We start from the raw sequence: 21,906 nt of genomic DNA, 5'->3' as shown, positions 1-21,906 counted from the left end.
AACAGCATCAAAAGAACGGTTTAGTTTAGAACGGTTTAAAAATCTAGCGCATTTGCATTCGAAGCCTCTGCGGAGGAGAGAGGTCTCTTTACATGCTTTACACAATTACACAATTTCTGTGGTGTGTAACGTCTTTTTTTGGATGCACGCAATACGAATTATATACATTAGACTATGCTATATATAGGGCGACCTGTTCAACACAGTAGTCTGCTTCATGCAGTGAAAATTTTGAATAAGCATACGGATGCATGTGAACGCCTCATTCCGCTTTGCTTCTAAAGTTATCCGCGTGTTGGCGTAAAATGCTCTGGCATGCATCGTAGGATTGAACGGGGAAAATGAAACGTGCTGTACACTTTGTCTTTGCGCCAACGATTTGAACAATGCCATGTGGAGCAACGGATAAAGATGGAGATTCCAACATAACACTTAGCACGCCTCGATTGTTTAACATTGAAACTTGACGACAATCATTACCTCGTATATCAGCCCAAATATGACAAGTAAACTAAATCAAGTCCAGGCCCGCGGATTAATGCATGTCAGAATGTGCGGTAGTTAGGTTCTCTGCATATTGGAACATTTCTCAAGTCGACATTGTTATGTACTTCGAAGAAATACGCAAAATATTATTGAATAGATGGTACTTGACACTCTTTCACGTTTAAAGTACTAGATAATTCTAGATGCACTTACTAGTTTTCGAAGTTTTGTCAAATCGCTCAAATTCGACATTCCAAGACTGAAGGCAAACATCGGCAGCTGAAGACCAGCACAGCCACAGGCCGCTCGGAGACGAAGCTCTTTCAAGTTTTTCAAATGCGAAAATTTGCCAATATCTATCTTGGCTGTCTTTTCCCTACACAAAACAGATCCCTAGTCACTCAACACCCTACTATAGCCAAGAAATAAATATTAACCACTTGGTGACCTACCGATCACTCTCGTCACTATCTCTGACAACATCAATGATCCACTCTGCAGTAAGCACCTCAAGACTAAAGAATGCAATATTAGAATTATCTTCATTTCTACTTTACAAAAGCATATTAATTATACAGGAATACAGCCAAACAGCATAAGAATAAGGCGCTGACAGGCACCTAGATATGCCTAGATATACAAGCAGTTCTCGCTGCCCCCAGCTCCATTGATATCACACAACACATGGGGTATACAGTAGATAGCTAAGATCCCTGTCCATCTGTCTGCCCAACTGCCTTTCTGCCTGTTCCCATCTGATGTCTATAAACAATTTGTAATTATTGTCAGAGGTTATTTTGACCACATACAGTGCAGGCGAATGTATTCTTGATTTTCTTGGCATCTCTCGCATTGAAGAAGATGCATTCCGGATGGAAAAATGACTTGCATTCAATGCATTGCAAGGATGGACGAGACCTTTTTCTTCCAGGGCAGTATTTATTACACACAACAATAGTGGACCACCTGAAGAAAACACAGGATTCCAAGCCCTGTAAGGAATTGTAGGGAATAACATAGGTATTAATGAGTTAGGGAACCAAGGGGCCATCTTAGGAACTAATCTTTAGGCCAGGAAAATTAGTTTTCAATGCCAATGGGGGGAATTTGAATTTTTATTTAATTAACATCAAAGTGCAATATAAAGTGCCCCTGTGTTTACAACAGAAATTGCTTTGCTAATAGTATTAAATATGCACACTTTTAAGGTCTGTTCACACAATCCAATTTTTTTGGATCCAATTAACTTCTGACGTATGAAATATAGTTAGTTATTGATAAAGCAGTACTGCATTGGCTTCAATACATTACAAGACAACAGACTACAAAACACCCATCAGACGTGAATTGGATCCAACAAATTTAGATCGTGTGAACAGACCTTTAGTTCACATAACAGAGTAGGGAGCCAGTTTTATAGGAGATTATAATTTTAACTTTTAATAATAAATAATAAACAATTATTGGATGGGGCTCAGCATGATATCAAGAATTATTCAGACCAAGGTCAATGTTATCTGCCGAGGCAAATGTTTTATTAAACATTTATAGACATCAGAAACGTACCGTTACGTATAAAACGATTAAACAAAGTTTATTTTAAAATACCGTAATTACTCGAATAAACGCCTCCCTCGAATAAACGCCGCCCTCGAATTAACGCCGCCGAGACAAGCAAAAATATCATTAAACGCCGCCCTTAAATAAACGCCGCAACCTTTTCGTCATCGCGGCGTTTATTCGAAGTATTTATTTATAACCACAGTTCAATTTTCATATATAATTATATAAATAGAAAAGACACATAACTTTTATACTTAGTTTTTTTGGGGATTGATTGTATTGGTTAAATTGGCGTTTAAACTACACAATAAATTCAGAGTTGTTACGAGTTTGCAATAAACGCCTCCCTTGAATAAACGCCGCCCTCGAATAAACGCCGCATCTTAATTGCTGAAAATTTAATAAACGCCGCGGCATTTATTCGAATAATTACGGTACTTATTTGATTTGATTTGATTTATTTTCGCGCTCTTTTGGGTTCATGATGCTGGCGCGCCATGGTTTGGGCACGAGAGAGTCCAATATTGGACCAATAATTGTTTTTTTTTTCAATGCAAGTTCGATCATAGGCGGCCCAGAACTGATCTCACTGACCTCGCGCTACGCTCATGTTGTCTGAACAGTCTTATATTATGACAAGGTTGGCAACTCTCACGCCAAATAAGCTAAAAACGCACGACGGTTGACCCAAACACCTTCACAAAACCGCAAATATTTCATAAAAATATGGCGAATAAGAAAAAAAGTACAACACATTAAACTTGAATAATTTTAGTACATTTATATTATATTTTTAGCATTCAAATGTATTCCTATGCATGTATAAAACGTGAATGTTTTTATGGTTTCTGGCAAATATATTTCAAAACCTATGCTGGGGACACCTATACCTTCGTCAAATTTTTAAATTGAGAATAGAAAGCTGATTGGCTGTCGTTTAAAAAGAGCATGCATAGGAATACATTTGAATGCTAAAAATATAGTATAAATGTAGTAAAATTATTCAAGTTTAATGTGTTGTACTTTTTTTTTCTTATTCGCCATATTTTTATGAAATATTTGCGGTTTTGTAAAGGTGTTTGGGTCAACCGTCGTGCGTTTTTAGCTTATTTGGCGTGAGAGTTGCCAACCTTGTCATAATATAAGACTGTTCAGACAATATGAGCGTAGCGCGAGGTCAGTGAGATCAGTTCTGGGCCGCCTATGGTTCGATGCAAAAAAATAATTTTGGACGCTGACAGGCGAGCAGCTGAAATTATGTAATAAATACAAAATATTAAGAATTAACTGATTCTTTTTGACCAATCAGGAACGACAATACACACGAAATGTATAATAATATAACTAAATATATTTGCATTGTGTAATATGACTTTTTGTTTCATAAATTATTTCACCAAGATAACAAAGGACATTAATTATCTTTACTCCTTCACAGACTAGCTAAATTAGCAAATTTGTAAACTTGGATTAACTATGGATAATAAACACAACGTTATACAATGTCTGTAACACAAACAGCAGTCACCCTTTGACCCGGAGTAGTTTACACTAACTTCAAGAATTAACTGATAATTCGTGTCTCAAAGCATAGCCGGCCCAAAATTAGCGACCGAAAAATTTTTCGGCAATTTGTCAATGTAATGTATAATATATATATTAGAATTTGTGAAATTGGTAAAATATGCCCCAAAAAATAGTTCAAAAATCCAAATATCGAGCAAATCCAAAAGCATGCTTTCAGGACATAATGCACTCGGGACGAGGTCGGAATTTGCCGTCAATTTTCGCGCCTTTTAACAGAGCAGGGTTTCCACTTTGATGGAAACTTCCATATTTTATGGAAATTTTGATATAAAGGCAAGTGAGATGGCATTTTTTATGGAAATGATCAAATGAAAAACTTATGGAAATTCTCTAGAACTTTCAACATTTTCTTTCTTCAATTAAAAATTTAAAATCATAGAGCTCATTGATTCAAATTCAATATTTCCAACAAACATAAAGAGACTTTTTGGGATTGCGATGACAATTTACTTTGTTAAGTTTGTTTATGTTTGCTGGTTTTGCGCCAAAATAAGATACATCCGTTTTGCTTGTTATTTATTAGCTATTAGGGAGTTTGAGCAAGGCAACGAAGTACGAAGACGAAGACAAACTTCACAGTTTTTTAACGTCTGCGCATCATTTGCGCATACTCCGCTTAAGGTCAGCGGTGAGGGTTTGACGTCTTCGTCCTGTTGTCCTGGTTTAGGACGAATATTTTGAGAAAGTTCGTTGTGGTCAGAACGAAGTTTTCAAAGTAGGATATATTCAAGCCAAATCTTGACTGAATATAAATGTTGTTTGAGATTTTTAAACCGTAAAGAAGCATAACATCTTCCACTTCCAAAGCATCTTCTGAAAACATTGCTAAAATAGCCATCTCGTATTCAGCTCTGTTCATGTTTATAAAATTAGTACGGTGTTCGTAGTCGTATAACCTTGACAGAACTGCTCAATTCAAATATCCCGCTGCACGAAGACTTAAGACGAAGACTACTATTCCCAGTCTACCTCGCCCGAAACACGTCTTCGTCTTCGTACTTCGTTTCCTTGCTCAAACTCGCTATTGATACTTGAGGAAACCGGCGTGTAATAAAACAAAGGAAACCAGAGTGTAATAAAATGTCCAAGAGAGCGTCACGTATTTTGCGAACGGCCCCTAACTACAATTTCTATGTGCATGTCAATATCATGGCATTTGCCCAGATTCTATGAGGTGTACAATCGTGGTTTTTAGTTGATCGTAATTCTTCGCGTTTCCAGCAGATGGATATTTTAAACTAACTACTTGCCACTCATCACTTCGTTTGGTTAAACAACACATAATGATAGCTTTTGAATTAGCAGCGCATCCCAACGTATCGTCGCAAAGCTGTTCGTTTTGTTTCTTCTTATCATAACATTTTCATATTTATCATAACATATATTTTATTTATCATAACGGAGTCGCAAGTTTATTATTTTAAGTAATTACGAATAGGAGTGCCCTGAGTGTTATAAACTTTTTAAGCATGATAATATTAACTTTCTTTCTAATTATTTTAGTTCTGTCTTATTTTGCCCCACAGTGTGGGGTAAAATGAGACAATTTCATTTCTCAGGTTTTTGCAATGAGAATCTTGCTTTATGTCAACCTCACATATCCTAGCCAAAAAAAAATTAGATTGCAAACCACGTCATTTTTTTACAACATATGTCCTAAACTGTCTCGTTTTCAGCCCTGCATTACCCTACTGTATATATATAATTCCCTACACTTTGTGTTTCACGTTTCTTCTGAAACGATCATCAGGCAAAGCTCTTCCCGGTTCCATTAAGTTCTGTATAGTGTCACGTGACTGTCGTGATGTGTATTTCAAAGACGCTTAAACGCCGACAATGAGCAGAATTGACTGAGTCCTTTGCCGAAGGAAAATGAGGTTTTTATCGACTATCAAACGCAAGAAGATCGACACTTAAGGTGATACTTCATTGTTAAAATAATGTTGAATTAACAGTTGTTGTTTTTTTGCTCGATATTCTTAGCTATTTTAGTATTTTAGAATATTTGCATGCTATCCCCTACGATTTAGAATAAAATCTTAGTGTTGACAATTGAGATTAAAAACCTTCTAGTAAGCACGACCGGCTTTGCTGAAGTCTATAGCATCGGTTAACAGGGAGAACCCAGATGGTAAACCAAATTCATAATTAGAAACGGGAAGTTCGTCTAGACGAGAAACTCGTCTGAAGTGCCGGTCACAGACATGTACAGGTTTCTCGTCTGAACTTTTCTTTCCGGCTGGCAAATTTTTCCGCGTCTAAACTTATATGCGGGAATCCTGCATGGACGAGGAAGTCTCTTAATGTCGAATTTATACAGATATTAAATTCAAGCAGTGGCAATCGTAATGGGTCGTTTAAGTTTAACTATTTTAGCTTGGTTCTTCGACAGGCAATCGATATTATCATTCACTTTATAGTATTCTCAATTTTGATTGGTTAATTTACCTGCAGTTAACTGCGTGCAAATAATACTCAGCTGCAAATAATACTCTGAGCATGCGCATTAATGTCAATTTTATAAACAATGGCGACTCGCTTTGCCGAACTGTCCGATAAAACGAACTCAAAATTGAAAATTGAGTGGTGAATGAATTGAAAATTGAGTGGTGAATGATAAAACAATTATTGAACTTGGTTCTCGCAAAATATCGTGATTTGTCGGTGGCTCGCAGATCAATTGTTTGCCTCTGCCTTCGGCATCGGCAAATAATTGCTCTGCTTGCCACCGACAAATCACGATATTTTACTCGACCTCGTCCAATAATTGATAATTATTGTGTTTCGTCTTTAGCAGCTGCCATTCATGTTGAACAAACTTCCAACCAGTTATACCAGCTTAGACTCAAACAACACAGCATAAAAAATAAAGAGCGCGAAGGCCAGAATAATAGCGGCCAAGAAAAAAATACTTTATGCAATTCTACTTTTAACAGATGTAAATTTGGCCACTTTATTACACCCCATGGCGTTACTTACACTTAAATTTTGAGAACTCTTCACTAATTTACATGTCTTGAAAGTGGAATTGCATTGCAAGTTGCAAGAAAAATTGCACCGTGTAACATGGCCTTAACACAGAACCGAAACAATGGGGTATATTTAACCTATATCGAATATTACAAATTATCAATCGAAAGTTGCCGATCCATGTCGATTTGAAAATATCTGTCCCTTTGGTTAATTTTAATACGCACTTGCAAGTATGTGCAATATAACCAGTTAGAAGCAAGAATTACTGAAGCAAGAAGCAAAAATTACTACCAGCTACATGCAGAGTTCAAAAATTCGACCAGGCTATACGTTGTCTTATCAGATCACTGATAAGACAACGATCATCATTAATACTGATGATTAACATTGAAAATAATACGAGATAAAAAGCTCATCGAAATGGAAAAAAACTAAAATAATTCGCCTAAACATCACGCGGAAATACACTGACCTTGGACAAGAAACGTTGTAAAAGAGAGTGTTATGTTAGAAACATGTCCATTCCTTGCATCGGTACGAAATGCATTTTCTCGGCCATCAATGCGGCGATTTTGTTACTTTTTTCCATAAATATTGTCCAAACCACCCTCGTCAAGAATACGTCGTTAAAGCAGTTATTTGCTATGCATAAACTAAACGAATAAAAATCGTTGATCTTAGTGATCGGGACTGGTTGTCAGAAAAAAGACAAAAAATCAGTACATTACTGCCAACATTTTGAGTGATTAGATTTTTGGAGTTAACCAATGCCGGATTGAATCTAGTACCAGTAGTGTGCTCTACTGCCTCTACATGCATCTTTGTCTGCAAGACCAGCTCCGGACTGGATCTTCATTACCCCCCTGGTTATTACCGCTAGATAAACGCAGTCCTTTGCCCCAAACAAACTCTTCCCTCCTGGTTTCTGCAAAATATTATTTTTTAAGAGAATTTTTAAGGCAATTTTTAAATCATGGAGTCGCGAATTGTCATGAGCAGAACCAAGACCGCTCTCGTAGCGAATCAGATTACGGAAAAGCGTAAAATATGATTTCGGACCGCAAGAAAAACATAATATTTTCTATTTTAGCTCCATGCCGGTGCGAAACAAATAATTCTTGAATGGCAAGTTTGTTTTCTGGAGCTGGGGATGCTCTGCGAGCAAGTGCATCGTTCACCGGCAGGAGATTTGAGATCGCCATTACCACTGACAATGTAGAAGTGGCAAAAGAAGTGTGCAAAACAGTCGCTAAACTAGGCGTTCTGTATGCTGGTTATAAGTTATTGAGACCATTAATCGACGCTGCAGTTACAAAAGCTCTCGGAGGCGATCGCGGTGATCAAGATCCCCCTGGGATTCGACCAGGAAGTTTGCATGTTGAGTTACATTGTCTCACAGACGAAAGATTTCTGGAAGTCTTGGCGGATTACGAATCAGGAAGGATGAAGGAACGCTTGCAGGAAGAATTCGCTGGTTGGAATTAAAGTGGAAGGACTGAAGGTGAAGATTGAAAACATGGAGGAGGTTATTGAAACAAAAGAAGCTATTAATAAGAGGTATGCTTTGAATCACATTTTTATTGAACCGTCCCAAAGATGCGAAAAATTACTACCATGCCTACTAATAATAATATCATGATGAACTAAGGCCTGTTTCAGACGTCGAACTTTTCATGTGCCGAACCTAATGCAAATGAACTAAAGTTTTTGTTTAAGTTCCTTAGCATTCGATTCGGCAAATGAAAAGTTCCACGTCTGAAACAGACCTAACAATCTACGCAGATAATAACTAGGCAGTGATCATAACTAGCCGTTGTATCATACTGTAATACTATTATTACTCACGGCTGACCGGTAGGGATAGATTCGGTTACAAGGTCATGATGGGACCTTCCAACCAATGACACCTCCGCCATCGCCATCCACGACAACTATAATTAACTTTTAACTAGTTAAAGAGAGAATTGTGCACTTTTAATCTTGAATTGTATAGTCGCCATTGCCTGTTTATAACAATGTTTTGACTCGTTCATTGAAAAACATATTTATTAGGAATCCTTTTTTTCTTACGCCCAAAACAATACAAGGGTGTATTGTTTTGCACTGTGTAACACACTTATTGGCTCATTGACTAAACGCAACTGCTCATTTAACACTCGGTACTTTCAAGTGAATTGACTTTCTTTATACATACCACTGATTTGACAATAGCCGATTTACATTATAGAGCAATGTTTGCAAAATGCAGAGAATGTTATTTCTTAAAGTTTGCAAACTTTGTTTTTGTATTATACGGACGGTATAGAGTATACAAAGTCAGTATACAAAATCAATTTTGAAAATTTTGCATAGCTTGGGGACAGTTATAATTAACTTATAACTCTAGTTGAGGAGAGAATCCAATCAGAGTCGTGCATTTCTGAGTTAACTACAGTAGGATTTAAATATTCAAAATGTAGTTAAAGAGCTTTATACAACCTACCGCTGAACAAACCTAGCAATTTTTTTTAGCTTTGGTGATTCTGTAGCTAATTTGTGTGCGTGCTTTTTTCAGCTTCGGTGTTTTATTTGCACCTTATTGCCTATATCAAAAGTAAGGCCTATGATGCGAATGGTTTATTGCGATTTAAATACAAGCTTTGCCTATACGATGAAAAAATTATTATTTATAGTCTCGGAGTGAGGGTAAGCGTAAAACGCAGAAGCGGAATAGCGGAATGACGGAAGCGGAAAAAGGGGTAAAACGTGGAAGCGGAAAAAAGGGTAAAACGCGGAAAAAAGGGTAAAACGCAAAAAAAGGGTTACATGCCCATTACATCAAATTGGATTTAGATCCCGAAATCGATTCTAAAAACCAAGCTGCATCTTGCTTTAAAACTATCAGAACTGACTTATCTGATTTAATGAAAATTCTTAGTTGCAAGAAAGATATCGCTATAAAACCAGCTGTTGAACCAGCTGTTCAATAGCTTCAAGGAAGCATGGAATAAAATGTGTCGTCTGGTTGATCAAAAACTTGCAGATAAAACTCAAGAAAAAATGCCCCATATACAGAAGATGGATTGCTTAGCGTACTGTTTAATGGAAAGTGACTGTGGTGTTTATCTTAGAACGGCTATCGAAATACTTGTCTCTTATCAAAATTCTATTTTAGATTTCATACTTTCTATTTCTTCCTATCGCCATCCAGCTCTACATGCACTGGAAAAGCGCAATTGCAGTGGCGTCGCGTGCGTTACAATTCAAAATGTTAAAGAGAAGGAAATAATCAGTTTCCAATGGTCTGATGACGTGTTCAGATTCGCACAAAACAATCCCGAGTATGGAAGAGGCCAAGAAATCACCTACGACTTTGAGAGAATAGAGATAGAGCTCGCAACTAAAATTGCGTTTGGAGAGTGTTACTTGACTGGAACATTAAACGAGTTCATTTTCGCAAAAGAATTGTTCTACACTTGCGGTCATTTGCTGACAAAGATTCGAAAACGAGTGACGCAGAGCGATGAACTTCCCGATGATGTGCGTGAAAGATTAAATGCCATGAAAGAACAAGGGATGAAGAGAGTCCAAGATCTTCTTCAGCAAATCGAGGTAGTGATGTATCTTCTCGAATGCAAATTAAAGGATTTCGGGGACGAAATGACCTTAGAAGATCTCGCTGAGAAATGTTCAAAGATGTTACCAGGTCTTTTTCCGGTAGACCTGTTACCCGAACCCACAAGTTCGATTAAAGTAGGGCACGTTTGTGCTCTTTACGAAGCTCTTGAAGATATTCTTCAAGATCTACGAGGATCTACGACGTAAAGACGACATATAAATTCCTATGTGCATGGGAGTTTCAGAAGGTGCTCTCGCTTTTTCTACGCTGCAAATCACAGATTATCGCGTCTTTATGTAGAACGCCGCCAGCATTCAAAGCCAATTTAGTCGCACTATAAGTACGCAACGCATGCACACTTTACGACAGGAGTTTGAGTCACTTTTAATGTAAAATTCTCATTTGTATGACCGCATGAACCATGAAAAGATGAAAACGTTAAAAAGGCGAGAAACAAATCTCGTGTATTCAGAGATAGAGGACATATTGATTTTGCCATTATATAACTATTTAGAATATAAAAAATAATTTATTTCATCCCAGGAAATACATCTCCTAAGTATAGAAAGAAATTTTCCGAAATGATTTCAAATAACAAAATATAATCGATCCATCATGTTTATGGGAATGGGTAAAACTCTCACGTAAGTGGACGGCAAATTTTTTATCAAAATTCTTTTTAACTGCACAGCGGACATTGTTACATTTCCAGTTTGACCATTCTGGACAAACTGTAGGTCTGGTATGCTGTCAAATAGCGATTCTTTGAGTGATTTTGTAAATTCAATAATTGGCCTGTTATCTTTTTCCTGTGCTTTGCAATAGGAAGGATAATATTTGACGATATCTTTCGTATGATGATATTCCGTAGTTAAAACGCCCCAATCTAATAATTGAAGGTGTTTCAGGCCCAATGTAGCGATGGAAGAGAGATAGTTTGTATTCACTTGGCATGCCTAAAGAAAGAGAAATTATTCTGTTCTTTTTATCTCAAAAACACGTCCCAGGGAGCTGAGAGACTATTAAGTGTTACTGGTTGTTTGCTGGTGTTTTGTTGACTACTGAATAACCTAAATATTAAATACTACCTACTGATAACTAAACTACTTACTGATAACTCTTTGCTGAGACACTATCACCTGTATGAGTGTGACATTGAAATTTTGTTATTACTGATTAATGAGAAAGTTTATTCTTAATCAATGGAAAGATTTAAGGTAAGACACTGAAAATCAAACACTTATTCGAGTGTTCCTACTTTCGGAAAAACAATAGTTTATAGTCTAATGGCTAACACACATCAAAAAAGTTGAAAATCTCATACGTGTTCACTAAAGGTATCCGGCCAAACAGAAAGAGTTCTCAACTTGGGCATTTCAATCAAGGCTCCAGAAAATGCCTCGGGAACTTCGCACATGATCAATTCCAAATGGACGAGACTAAAGTACACAAAAGATGGCATATAAACAGTTTAAACCACCAGGTCATAGACACTTTTCTATGATATGATAGGGAATTCCTTGTTAAAAGACTTACTTTTTTAGTGAGGACAATGCCCATATTAAACCTTCACTTGAGATCGATCCAGCGCGTTCAAGCCTCAAATGTTGTAACTTCGCAAGTTTACCCAAACTCTCGTATGACTGAAAAAACCCCAGCAATACAAACACGTCAATCAGTCAACACAGAATCAGTGTGGCCATATTATATTAAACTTTCTAACCAAGCTCCTGAAGTATAGTTAGGTTGCACCCTCCTGATATGAATTTAGTAATTATCAAAATCAGGTGGGGCGTCTATTAATTTACATCCGACCGAATCTGGTTGCAAAAATTGCGACACCTGGACACCGTGGCCAGGATCATGTTATTTTTAAAAATTTTTCAATACCTCAAAGTCATGCATCTGACATTTTTGAATCTCGGCTAGATTGCATAAATCAGAATGCATAAATTTTGATAAAAAGTACAATATATACCATTTTACATGAAGTATTACAAACTTAGGCATTCTGATTGGTTTTACCTGAAAAATGTAAACAAATATGGCGACTAGTTTAAAATTAAATTCCTCCTTGTTCAGCTAGGTAGGATCATGTGCGTTACTTTGAAACAGATTCTATTTTCTTCATACTATTTTAATATCGATTTGTGCTGTTGAGATTTGTTCACCCTGGGGTTAAACTTTAGATGTAATCACCTCAACTTCCCATTCTGAGCAATCTCCCAGCTCAAGATCCTCGAGCTGTGGCAACGAGGTTAAAAAATCAAAATCTTGCGCTGCGAGGTCCCTGAACGTTGTCAAAGCCTAGAAAACGAGGATCGGTCAGGATATAATGAAAGAGCCCATTCCATTAAAAAATATTCAATTTGGTCAGAAAGTCGTTTTGCATATAGATGTTTCTCTGCAATGACACTGTCTAATACTGTTTGTTGAATGTTGAGGACGTTCAATGCAGATTTCTAAGAAATTTCGCGAGACCTAGCTGTATCCCAAAACCACTTAGCTAAAGCAAATCGGGGTCGCATGGATAAATTAGACAAACAAGAACGGCATGCAACGAAGCTTTACAGGGTGCATCAAATAAAAAAACATTGGTATGAAAAATTAACTGCATTTATATGCATTTTGCCACGATATAATTCAGATAAAATTTGGAAAATCTTCAAAATAAACCATCGTGTTTTTAAAGTACGCAAATTCTCACATGACTTTTAAGGGAGACCCTGGTACGAGGTTGTCTCGTACTCTAGTATTGTTTCCAAAACACACAGTCCTTTTACAAACAAATATATTTTTAATAGCTATAGTTATATGTTGAAACTTGAGACCTAACTAAACGTACGTCACATGTTAATGCCAATTACTTTTTATACTGTATACATTTGGCAAACGTTTAATGGTATTTAAACCTTAATTTCAAAACAGTAACAATAACAAACTTAAGTCATTTCTATCATTATAACACCATTTTCTTCACTTTACGAATACTATGTTTGGCTATTTGTTTACATGCATATACCTGACTAATTGTTTTTTTTGTAGAACGTCATATTTTAATATATCATAGGCGTATGTAGCTGCGTGCTTTCCTTATTCGAGATCGTCTGGGAACTGCCAAATTTCGTCTTCTAATTCTTGTGCCTTTTCTCGGATGACTTTAACAATCTCAACAATTGAGGTGTTGCGAACATCGACAGATGTTTTAATCAATGTATGAACATCAAGTGGTATCGTTACAAGGTTGAAGACAATTCCAAAAACATGTAATCTTTTAGACATTTTGCTGAAGGTCTTAAACAAAACTGGCTCCGCCAACTTGCCGCCAACTGTTTTTCCCACTTGATAAGCTGTAGAAACCGTGCTGCAAACTGTGGTTGCTATACTTATGCATGGTTTGGTGAGACTCTTTTTCCTTAACTTCTCCAATTCGTCCTCGATTTGTCTAACCTCATTTGCCTGCTTCCGCAGATTTTCAGTCAATTCGCCGTCCCTTTTTAACGCTTCATTAACGTTTCCCAGATTACGAGAACGTAGCACATGATTCACGATTTCTGCCCCGGCCAATGTTGTACTGCCCGCAGCAGCCAAACCAGTTCCGAATGAAGTTACGGCCAGAGAGGTGCCATATGTGAAGAATGCAGCGACAGCCCCTCCAATAGCTAAAATACCGCCAACAATCGAAGATGATGCGCCCGCTAACTTTGCAATTCGGCTATTTTCTTCATCCTTTTGTATTGCATCAGCAAATTTCCTCAGTAACGTAACAGCATTTCGACGTCCGCGTTTCCACATTCGACACATGTTTGAATAAGCTTCCTTAGATTGAGTGAATTTTCTTTCCACATCTTCAATTTTTTCAGCTCTTTCGGATGGGGTCTCTTCGCTTTTCGAACCCACAGGCGAACGGCCACTTTCCCAATCCTCTTTCAAATGTTCTTCAGGATCCACATTTAACAAATTTTCTTCCTCTATTCTCGAATCTTCGCTTCCTCCGGATTCTGCCTGTTCTCTTTGCACATCGTCATCGTTTATTCGTTCCATTTCAGTGATATACAGCACTGCATAAAAACTGGTAACAGAACTGTACAATGTGTATCGCGAAATTACCAATCGTAAACCTTTGTTGGGTAAAAAACCTGTTGTGTGGACAGAAATAACACATTGTAATGTCGGTTAAACAGCAACCCCTCCCGGCTCATAAAACAAACCCCGACAATATTGTCGGGAGAAAACAAGATGAAAGAGGCATTACGATGGTTTTGCACATCGTTTCTGCTCATGCATAGCAAGGCAAGGCCGCAGGGGCGGATCTAGGGAAGGTCCAGTCAGTCGCGCGACTTACGTATTTTTGGCAGTAAAAATTTATAATACGAATTACAATTAGTCCAGTTTAAAGGGTTCAGTTTCAGAAAAACAATATTCTTTTATCCAAAGCAGCGGTAAAACGCAAAAAACTCGCAGAATCGGGTAGGTCAGCCGGCTCATTTGATTGGTCGATAAACCATTTGGACTTATCTCGACTGATTTGTGGGGTGGCCGGACTGATGTTTGCACCTTAAGGGAGTAAAATCAGTTCATTTCTTGCATTGCAATTGGTCAGTTTGAATTACTTAATTAAAATAGCTTATATTCGAAATAATCAACGTGCAAAGTAATCTGAACAATCGAGCCACAAAAAGATTACAAGCAGAGCACGATATACCACACTCATCAGCCATATTGACTTTGCAATGATCTGACAATTGTCGATATTTTTGGAAATATAGTGATTCAAAATGTAAGCAAGGCGTTTGTTTACATTGGACAGTATCCCACATTTATATAACTCTGAGTATTTCCGCTAGAGACACCGAAGCACAGTTAAATGATTCCGCTTATAATTTACGAATGGTATATTTATGTCAACAGACAATTATAAACATTACTTGTATTATGTGTCAAAATGCTAAGATGTTATCGAGTCTAGGTAATTGTCGAGAGTAAAATGTCGAGAGTCGATTTCGCGCACAAAAAGATGTTTTCATTTATGTATTAAGTTTAAGTTTACTTTTACTCATATTTCACTGCACGTTACCTATGCTAAGAGACTACGGTAATTCTGTTATTTTTATCATTTGACGTTTTATGTTTCAACTTCCGACATTGATGCATCAAGTGACAGAACTCGACGCAACCTTGCGTCTTTTGTCTCGTTTATCAAACGATCGATTCTGTTATAAGATTATATTATACTCATATTTTCTGAGCGTTTTAGCATTTCTGACACACACGCATGTAGACCTCCACGAAATAAAATGCCTGCATGCTTTGAAAAATATGCTCGCAACTGAGTGCTTGAATACGCCACAAACAGCGATGCTTGTAAGTGTTGTATAGATCTTTTAAAAAATCATAGGATATTATGATGATGATCCATTTAATTCATATTCAAAAAAATCTGATATGATAAACAACTGATTTTATTCAATGGTTTCTGCTTCAATGAATGGACGACTTGCGCTTTAGACTAACTTTTGATCGAAGTAACTAGAGGAAAATAAATCACCCCAGCTAGTAAAACTGCCAAGTTTGGCTGCGAAATTTTGTAAAATACGGAAAATATAGCCATGCGAGGTTGGCAAAATTTGTATATTTTTGTATTAAGTGCGGAAATGTGTAACTAGTTTAGTTACAAACTTCCGGTCGTAATACAAAAGTATACAAAAATCGACAACTTCGCATGGCTATATTTTCCGTATTTTACAACAATTCGCAGTCAAACCTGGCAGTTCTACTTATTTTAGTATGCTCTTTCAGAAAATGCCCTTTTTTTCGCTGAGGTAAAAAATTAGTCGAAAGCGCAGGTCGTCCATTCTGTTTTCTATAACTATTACTTAGGAAAACATTTATATAACACTGAGTATAGCGACAAAATATGCCATACTTTATCTGAGCCTAAGTCATGTTGCTTAAAATTATATTTAAAATCGACTCTCTACCTTTTACTCTCGACTCTCGATATTTTACTCTCGACTCTCGACATTTTACTCTCGACTCTCGACAATTACCTAGACTCGATGTTATCCTTATAAATTACTCAGCCGTAGCGAGGGTACACACTTTTGAAAATTCTGCGGGGTTTTTGTACCCTGTTACAATTCATAATGATACTATTCATTACGTTTTATTCTTCTGCCCTGATTTTGAGTAATTTTTCAGGCAGGATGTACAAAAGAATCGGATAAACAGCATTTCTTATTCTCAGATGCAAGCGTTGCTAAGCGCCTTAAATATTAAGAAACGATAGATATTACAGCGACTCGCTCTCGTACTCCAAGAGTACCGTTTAGGCAACACAATCACCCTTTTATTGTCAAGGTAAATAATCAAGTCGATTTCTTACCTACGCCCATTCGCATTTCTAACAATATTATCCAACGTATATTTATATATTTACGCGCCATTTTGAGTATGAAATAAGATTAAAGTCTGTGAGTATTTGCGCTAGAGACACCAAAGTACCACCAATCCGTGCACCAATTGATATAACGCTTGAAAATGTTATAAAAGTAGTATATTTAATTTTACAGCCAGCTATAAACAGCACTTGTAGTACAGGTTAAAGTGCTATAGATGTATTGACAGTATTGTTATCTCAAACTACTCTGTCTACTCACCTTTAGCAGCTGAATCCTTTTAGAAATTCTTCGTTTTTTCGCCCTTTTTGTACCCTGATTTTCTTCACAGGCAGGATGTCAGAACAAACTGAGAAAATGTCAAAAGAATCCGAGAAATACCTCTTGTTCTGAGACGAAAGCGTTGCGAAATGTGTGCTTTGCGCCTGCTGGTAATACGATCGAGTGGTGACACTCCCTTGGGGTGAATTGACGCCAGAAACCAAACCCTGGCGTAAAATTTAAGAATGACTGGTTTTTCGGCTTTTTTGAGCCGAAATTTGTTCGCACTTTTTTACTTATTGCTATATCGGGCAATGATTCCACGTTCAGAGAAAGCTAAATACTCCACTTCATACCTTGAGAATAGGTATAGGATTAAGGTTAAATTCAGGAGGATTACTGTTTGTTTGTCGTATCAAGCCATTTCGAATTAATCTGTCATCTGGGGCCGGTTGCTCAAAGCTAGGTGAGCGCTAACTTTGGGTTAGATTTTACTCCGTTTTGGTTTATATACTTACGCACCGCTGTTTCAAGTCTTTGCAAAAAAGGACTTCTATAAATCCAGAAAATATTTATGAAAACATTTTCAAATTCATAAACGAGCGATTAACGAGTGATCTTTATTTACCTTGTTCTTTTAGCGATATTTAAATGAAGTCTTTAGCATTTCCAATGTACGTAGCTGTCCATATCAGCCATTTAGCTGAAGTGATTTAATAAGTGGCAAAGTATGGCACTCAGGCGCGAAGTATGAATCGTTATTATAGGTGTAAAAACATCCATAGCCTTTTGTTAAAGTAATATCACATGAGCTGTCATTGTTAACAACTTTACAAAACCTTTAACCAGTATCTGGCTTAGACTTGCAGAGAAATGATAAGTACGTCTTAATGTAGCCAATACGTAAATCAAACTTTCAGTGTTCATGTTAATGCAGTTCAGTTTGAATTGCGATTATATAATTATAGATCAGATTATATATAGATAATCGTGCGTATAATATTTGTGGCTCGATTAATTTTTTGCCGTATATAGCGGGTAAAGAAATCGCGCGTTTTTCTATCACAATGGTTTGTACCATGCATATACTGCATGTTTCTACCATGCATATACTGCATGTTTCTACCATGCATATACTGCATGTTTCTACCATGCATATACTGCATGTTTCTACCATGCATGTACTGCATGTTTGTACCATATACTGCATGTTTCTAACATGCATACACTGCATGTTTGTACCATATACTGCACGTTTGTACCATGCATATACTGCATGTTTGTACCATATACTGCATGTTTGTACCATATAATGCATGTTTGTACCATGCATATACTGCATGTTTGCACCATATAATGCATGTTTGTACCATGCATATACTGTATGTTTGTACCATGCATATACTGCATGTTTGTACCATGCATATACTGCATGTTTGTACCATATACTGCATGTTTGCACCATTTTTTTTGTTTCAAATGTTTTGTTTCAAAAATGACAGCCTACAATATATCCATTAATCCATAATCTGCGCTGGTATATAGATACACGTAAACGTTTACGAACTTCAAAGTGTCGTAAGCATTCACGCTTTCATTTTGTACTTGGAAGAAATAAACAAGATATAATTGAATAGATGGTACTTGATACTCATTCAAGTTTCAAGTACTGGATCAACCTCGTTCCCAGGGCCTTTATTAAAAATGCGGAGGGGGGAACGAAATTGGTACTGGAAGAACTTACTAGTTTTCGAAGTTTTGTCAAATCACTCAAATTTGACATTCCAAGACTGAAGGCAAACATCGGCAGCTGAAGACCAGCACAGCCACAGGCCGCTCGGAGACGAAGCTCTTTCAAGTTTTTCAAATGAGAAAATTTGCCAATATCTATCTTGGCCGTCTTTTCCCTACACAAAACAGATCCCTAGTCACTCAAGACCATACTATAGCCAAGAAATAAATATTAACCACTTGGTGACCTACCGATCACTCTCGTCACTATCTCTGACAACATCAATGATCCACTCTGCAGTAAGCACCTCAAGACTAAAGAATGCAATATTAGAACGATTTGTATATCACAAAAGCATATTAACTATACAGCAATACAGAGAAACAGCATAAGAATAAGGAACATGGTTAGGCCTCCGGGGGGGGAGGTCTATTACCTCGAAAGTGAGCCCACGACATCGTGAAGTACGCCAGCGGGCACGCGACCAAAATCCAAATACTTCAAGTGTTCCGTGTTATGAATCAGATCCGTTATTTTATGCCACGTTTCGCATTTTTTCTTTCCGATAAAAATACCCCGAAAATCCTGGAAATTTTAGCAGGCGGTATTTCAATGCTACAGATTATAGAATCTACTATATTTATGACTTATTTCGTTACAACAGTGATTGTATATATAAGCTAGGATACTTTTTAATTAAAGATATTTCAAGAAAAGTTTATAAAGATCTTATTACGTACCAGTCTTTGAATGGAAAACATCAACAAATATTTTTCGGCCAATGTCCAGTTTTTGACAAAAATACCGTTAAACGATACTCGCTTCCACTATGAAAAAAAAACTTTTCCTGTAGAATCATGCACGAATACGTTTTTACTTCCAAAGATTCTGACATTTTACAATAATCCAATGTTTGAAAGCCTTCATCGGGTAGAATAATCTATATCGAGAATATCGAATCTAAATCTTACCAGCACAGGTTGAGCGGCGACATATTTCCATGTGGAACACACACAGGCAACACTAGTTGATAAAGAGGGATGTATTATTATAACCAGGGTTAACTCTGATAACTCAGGATCTTAGGAGCACTTCACAACAAGAGATTTCCCTTTGATTTACCTTAGTAGATCTGTTAATGATAAGAAAGAGAATATTCCCAAAAGACAATCAAACGAGAGCTTTAAAATTGGACACAAATCAACCGTTTTGATCCTGATCTTCAGAGCGTTTGGGTCACTTGCAAGATGACATTTCTGTCAAGATATGATAATTTGATTGTGCATTAGAGAGTGAAGTACCCTATTTTCAGAAATCTAGAAAATCCATGGAATTACAAAAAAAAAAGAAATTCCTTGTAAGGTGTTTATTGTTGTGACCTCCCTAAAGAACATGGGAGTGTCACAATTATACTGGAGATCTACCCCCCCCACTGCAGAGGCATATGTAGGTAGAATGTTGTATGCATGTAATGCATAGGAGGCAGCCGAAACCTACGTGGGGTGCTAAGGCAGTCAGTGTGACTTGAAATAAGATTTGTGCTAAACATACTGTGCGGAATTTTGTAGCATTTTTGATGGACAATTTCAATGTGAAATATTACATACAGACTTCTTGCATTATTGACAGCATAACAATGACTCATTTCATTCTTTCAGAAGGGCCCCAAAATTCTACCAGAAGGTCCAAGTCACCCTAGCTATGCCTCTGCAACACCCAATGTAATTGTATCAGGATGATAATTTTAATATCACACCACACATGGGGGGTGGTTTAGCTTCCCGGTTCATCTGTCTGCCCAACTGCCTATCTGCATGTTCCTATCTGGGGCCGGTTGTTCGAAAGGCGTTTAGCTTAAACGGTGGATAAGTTAAAAATAGAAAACCAATTTATCTATTTATTGAACAACTGCAGCTAAAATATTTTGATGTAAAAGGTTTAATTGTCAATGGAAGTACATATGAAATGCATAAGATGCAGGTTCAGTCATTCACAAGACCTATGAGAGTATTTTTAAACTTTGGCTTATCCACTGTTTAAGCTAAACGTCTTTCGAACAACTGGCCCCTGATGTCTAATGAACAACTAGTCAGAGGTTATTTTGACCACATACAGTGCAGGCAAATGTATTTTTGATCTTCTTGGCATCTCTCGCATTGAAGAAGATGCATTCAGGATGAAAAAATGACTTGCATTCAATGCATTGCAAGGATGGACGAGCCCTCTTCCTTCCAGGACAGTATTTATTACACACAACAATAGTGGACCACCTAAAGAAAACACAAAACTTAAGATTCCAAGCCCTGTAGGGAATTGTAGGGAATAACATAGGTAATAATGAGTTATGGGACCAAGGAACCATCTTAGGAATTAATCTTTATAGGGCAGGAAAATTAGTTTTCAATGCCAATGGGAGGAATTTGAATCTTTATTTAACATCAAAGTGCAATAAAAGTGCACCTGTGTTTACAACAGAAATTGCTTTGCTAATTATAGTAATAGGCACATGTTAATTATAGTAATAGGCACACTTTTAGTTTACAGAATAGGAAGGCAGTTTTATTGGAGTAGGTTTTAAATCCACCTTAACTTGAATATAATTTTAACTTTTAATACCTTGACTTTCTCCAAGGTTCTTGAATGCCAGTCATCCTGACACCTTTTTAAATGGAAAGATCAAATTGTAAACAACTCACTCTTAGGACACTTAAAGTAATATAACTAAATATATTTGCATTATGTTATACAACTTTTATGTTTCATAAATTATTTTTACCAAGATAACACAGAACATTAATTTTCCCCTTCACAGACCAACTTAATTAGCAAATTGGTAAACTAATTAACTATGGATAACAAAGACAACGTTATACAATGTCTGCAACACAAACAGCAGTCACCCTTTGACCCGGCGACTGTGTTAAACGCAGTTTACACTAGCTTCAAGAATTAACTGACGAATCGTGTCTCCACCTCCACGACATACAAACTATTTTTCACACAAAATCACCACAAACAACTGGTATCGTCAATTTAGAGTTTAATCTGAATTTGGCTTCACAAAATCCATTTTAAGTAGCATGCGATCAAATGATCAATGAATGCATCAACATCAAAGGTTTTTAGACTCTCATTTTAACCAATCCGTGCTGTTCTTACCTTACTGATAGCTACGAACAATCACATTTCATACTACAACGATCAATTTCAGAAATTAATAGAAATATGCCCAAAAAAATAGCTCCAAAATCCAAATTTCGAGCAAATCCAAAAGCATGCTTTTAGGACACAATGCACTCGGGACGAGA

The 21,906-nt window shown here is 36.9% G+C and overlaps 2 protein-coding genes across 2 annotated transcripts; both read right to left on the bottom strand.

The window, feature by feature from the left end:
• Window positions 1-10,628: 10,628 nt before the first annotated feature.
• LOC114520097 lies at window positions 10,629-21,892 on the bottom strand. The gene is made up of 13 exons (XM_028540308.1): window positions 21,758-21,892; window positions 21,215-21,257; window positions 20,712-20,868; window positions 19,721-19,854; window positions 19,570-19,621; window positions 19,339-19,425; window positions 19,035-19,183; window positions 18,850-18,912; window positions 18,611-18,773; window positions 12,407-12,514; window positions 11,744-11,850; window positions 11,532-11,646; window positions 10,629-11,163 (listed from the first exon to the last, which is right to left on the bottom strand). The coding sequence occupies exons 2-13, from the start codon at window positions 21,247-21,249 to the stop codon at window positions 10,795-10,797; spliced, it is 1,539 nt and encodes a 512-aa protein (XP_028396109.1). The 5' UTR covers window positions 21,250-21,257; window positions 21,758-21,892; the 3' UTR covers window positions 10,629-10,794.
• Window positions 12,524-15,761, bottom strand: LOC114520099. Its single transcript, XM_028540310.1, has one exon. The coding sequence runs from the start codon at window positions 14,249-14,251 to the stop codon at window positions 13,301-13,303; it is 951 nt and encodes a 316-aa protein (XP_028396111.1). The 5' UTR covers window positions 14,252-15,761; the 3' UTR covers window positions 12,524-13,300.
• Window positions 21,893-21,906: the final 14 nt, after the last annotated feature.

The sequence above is a fragment of the Dendronephthya gigantea genome, unplaced genomic scaffold (genome assembly GCF_004324835.1).
Source record: "Dendronephthya gigantea isolate DGI-Jeju-01 unplaced genomic scaffold, DenGig_1.0 000015F, whole genome shotgun sequence".
In the NCBI taxonomy this organism is placed as follows: Eukaryota; Metazoa; Cnidaria; class Anthozoa; order Malacalcyonacea; family Nephtheidae; genus Dendronephthya; species Dendronephthya gigantea.
Note: the sequence above shows the minus strand (reverse complement) of the source record. Positions and strands in the feature narration are given on the sequence as shown.

Bases quoted from the DNA above. Each gene is read 5' to 3' on its own strand.
- LOC114520099 (XM_028540310.1), bottom strand. From the start codon at position 14,251: ATGGAACGAATAAACGATGACGATGTGCAAAGAGAACAGGCAGAATCC.
- LOC114520097 (XM_028540308.1), bottom strand. From the start codon at position 21,249: ATGACTGGCATTCAAGAACCTTGGAGAAAGTCAAG. The intron at 19,855-20,711 runs GTATGTGGTCAA...ATATCTTGACAG, and splicing joins AAAATACATTTGCCTGCACT to AAATGTCATCTTGCAAGTGA. The intron at 19,622-19,720 runs GTAAATCAAAGG...TTTATCAACTAG, and splicing joins TCATTAACAGATCTACTAAG to TGTTGCCTGTGTGTGTTCCA.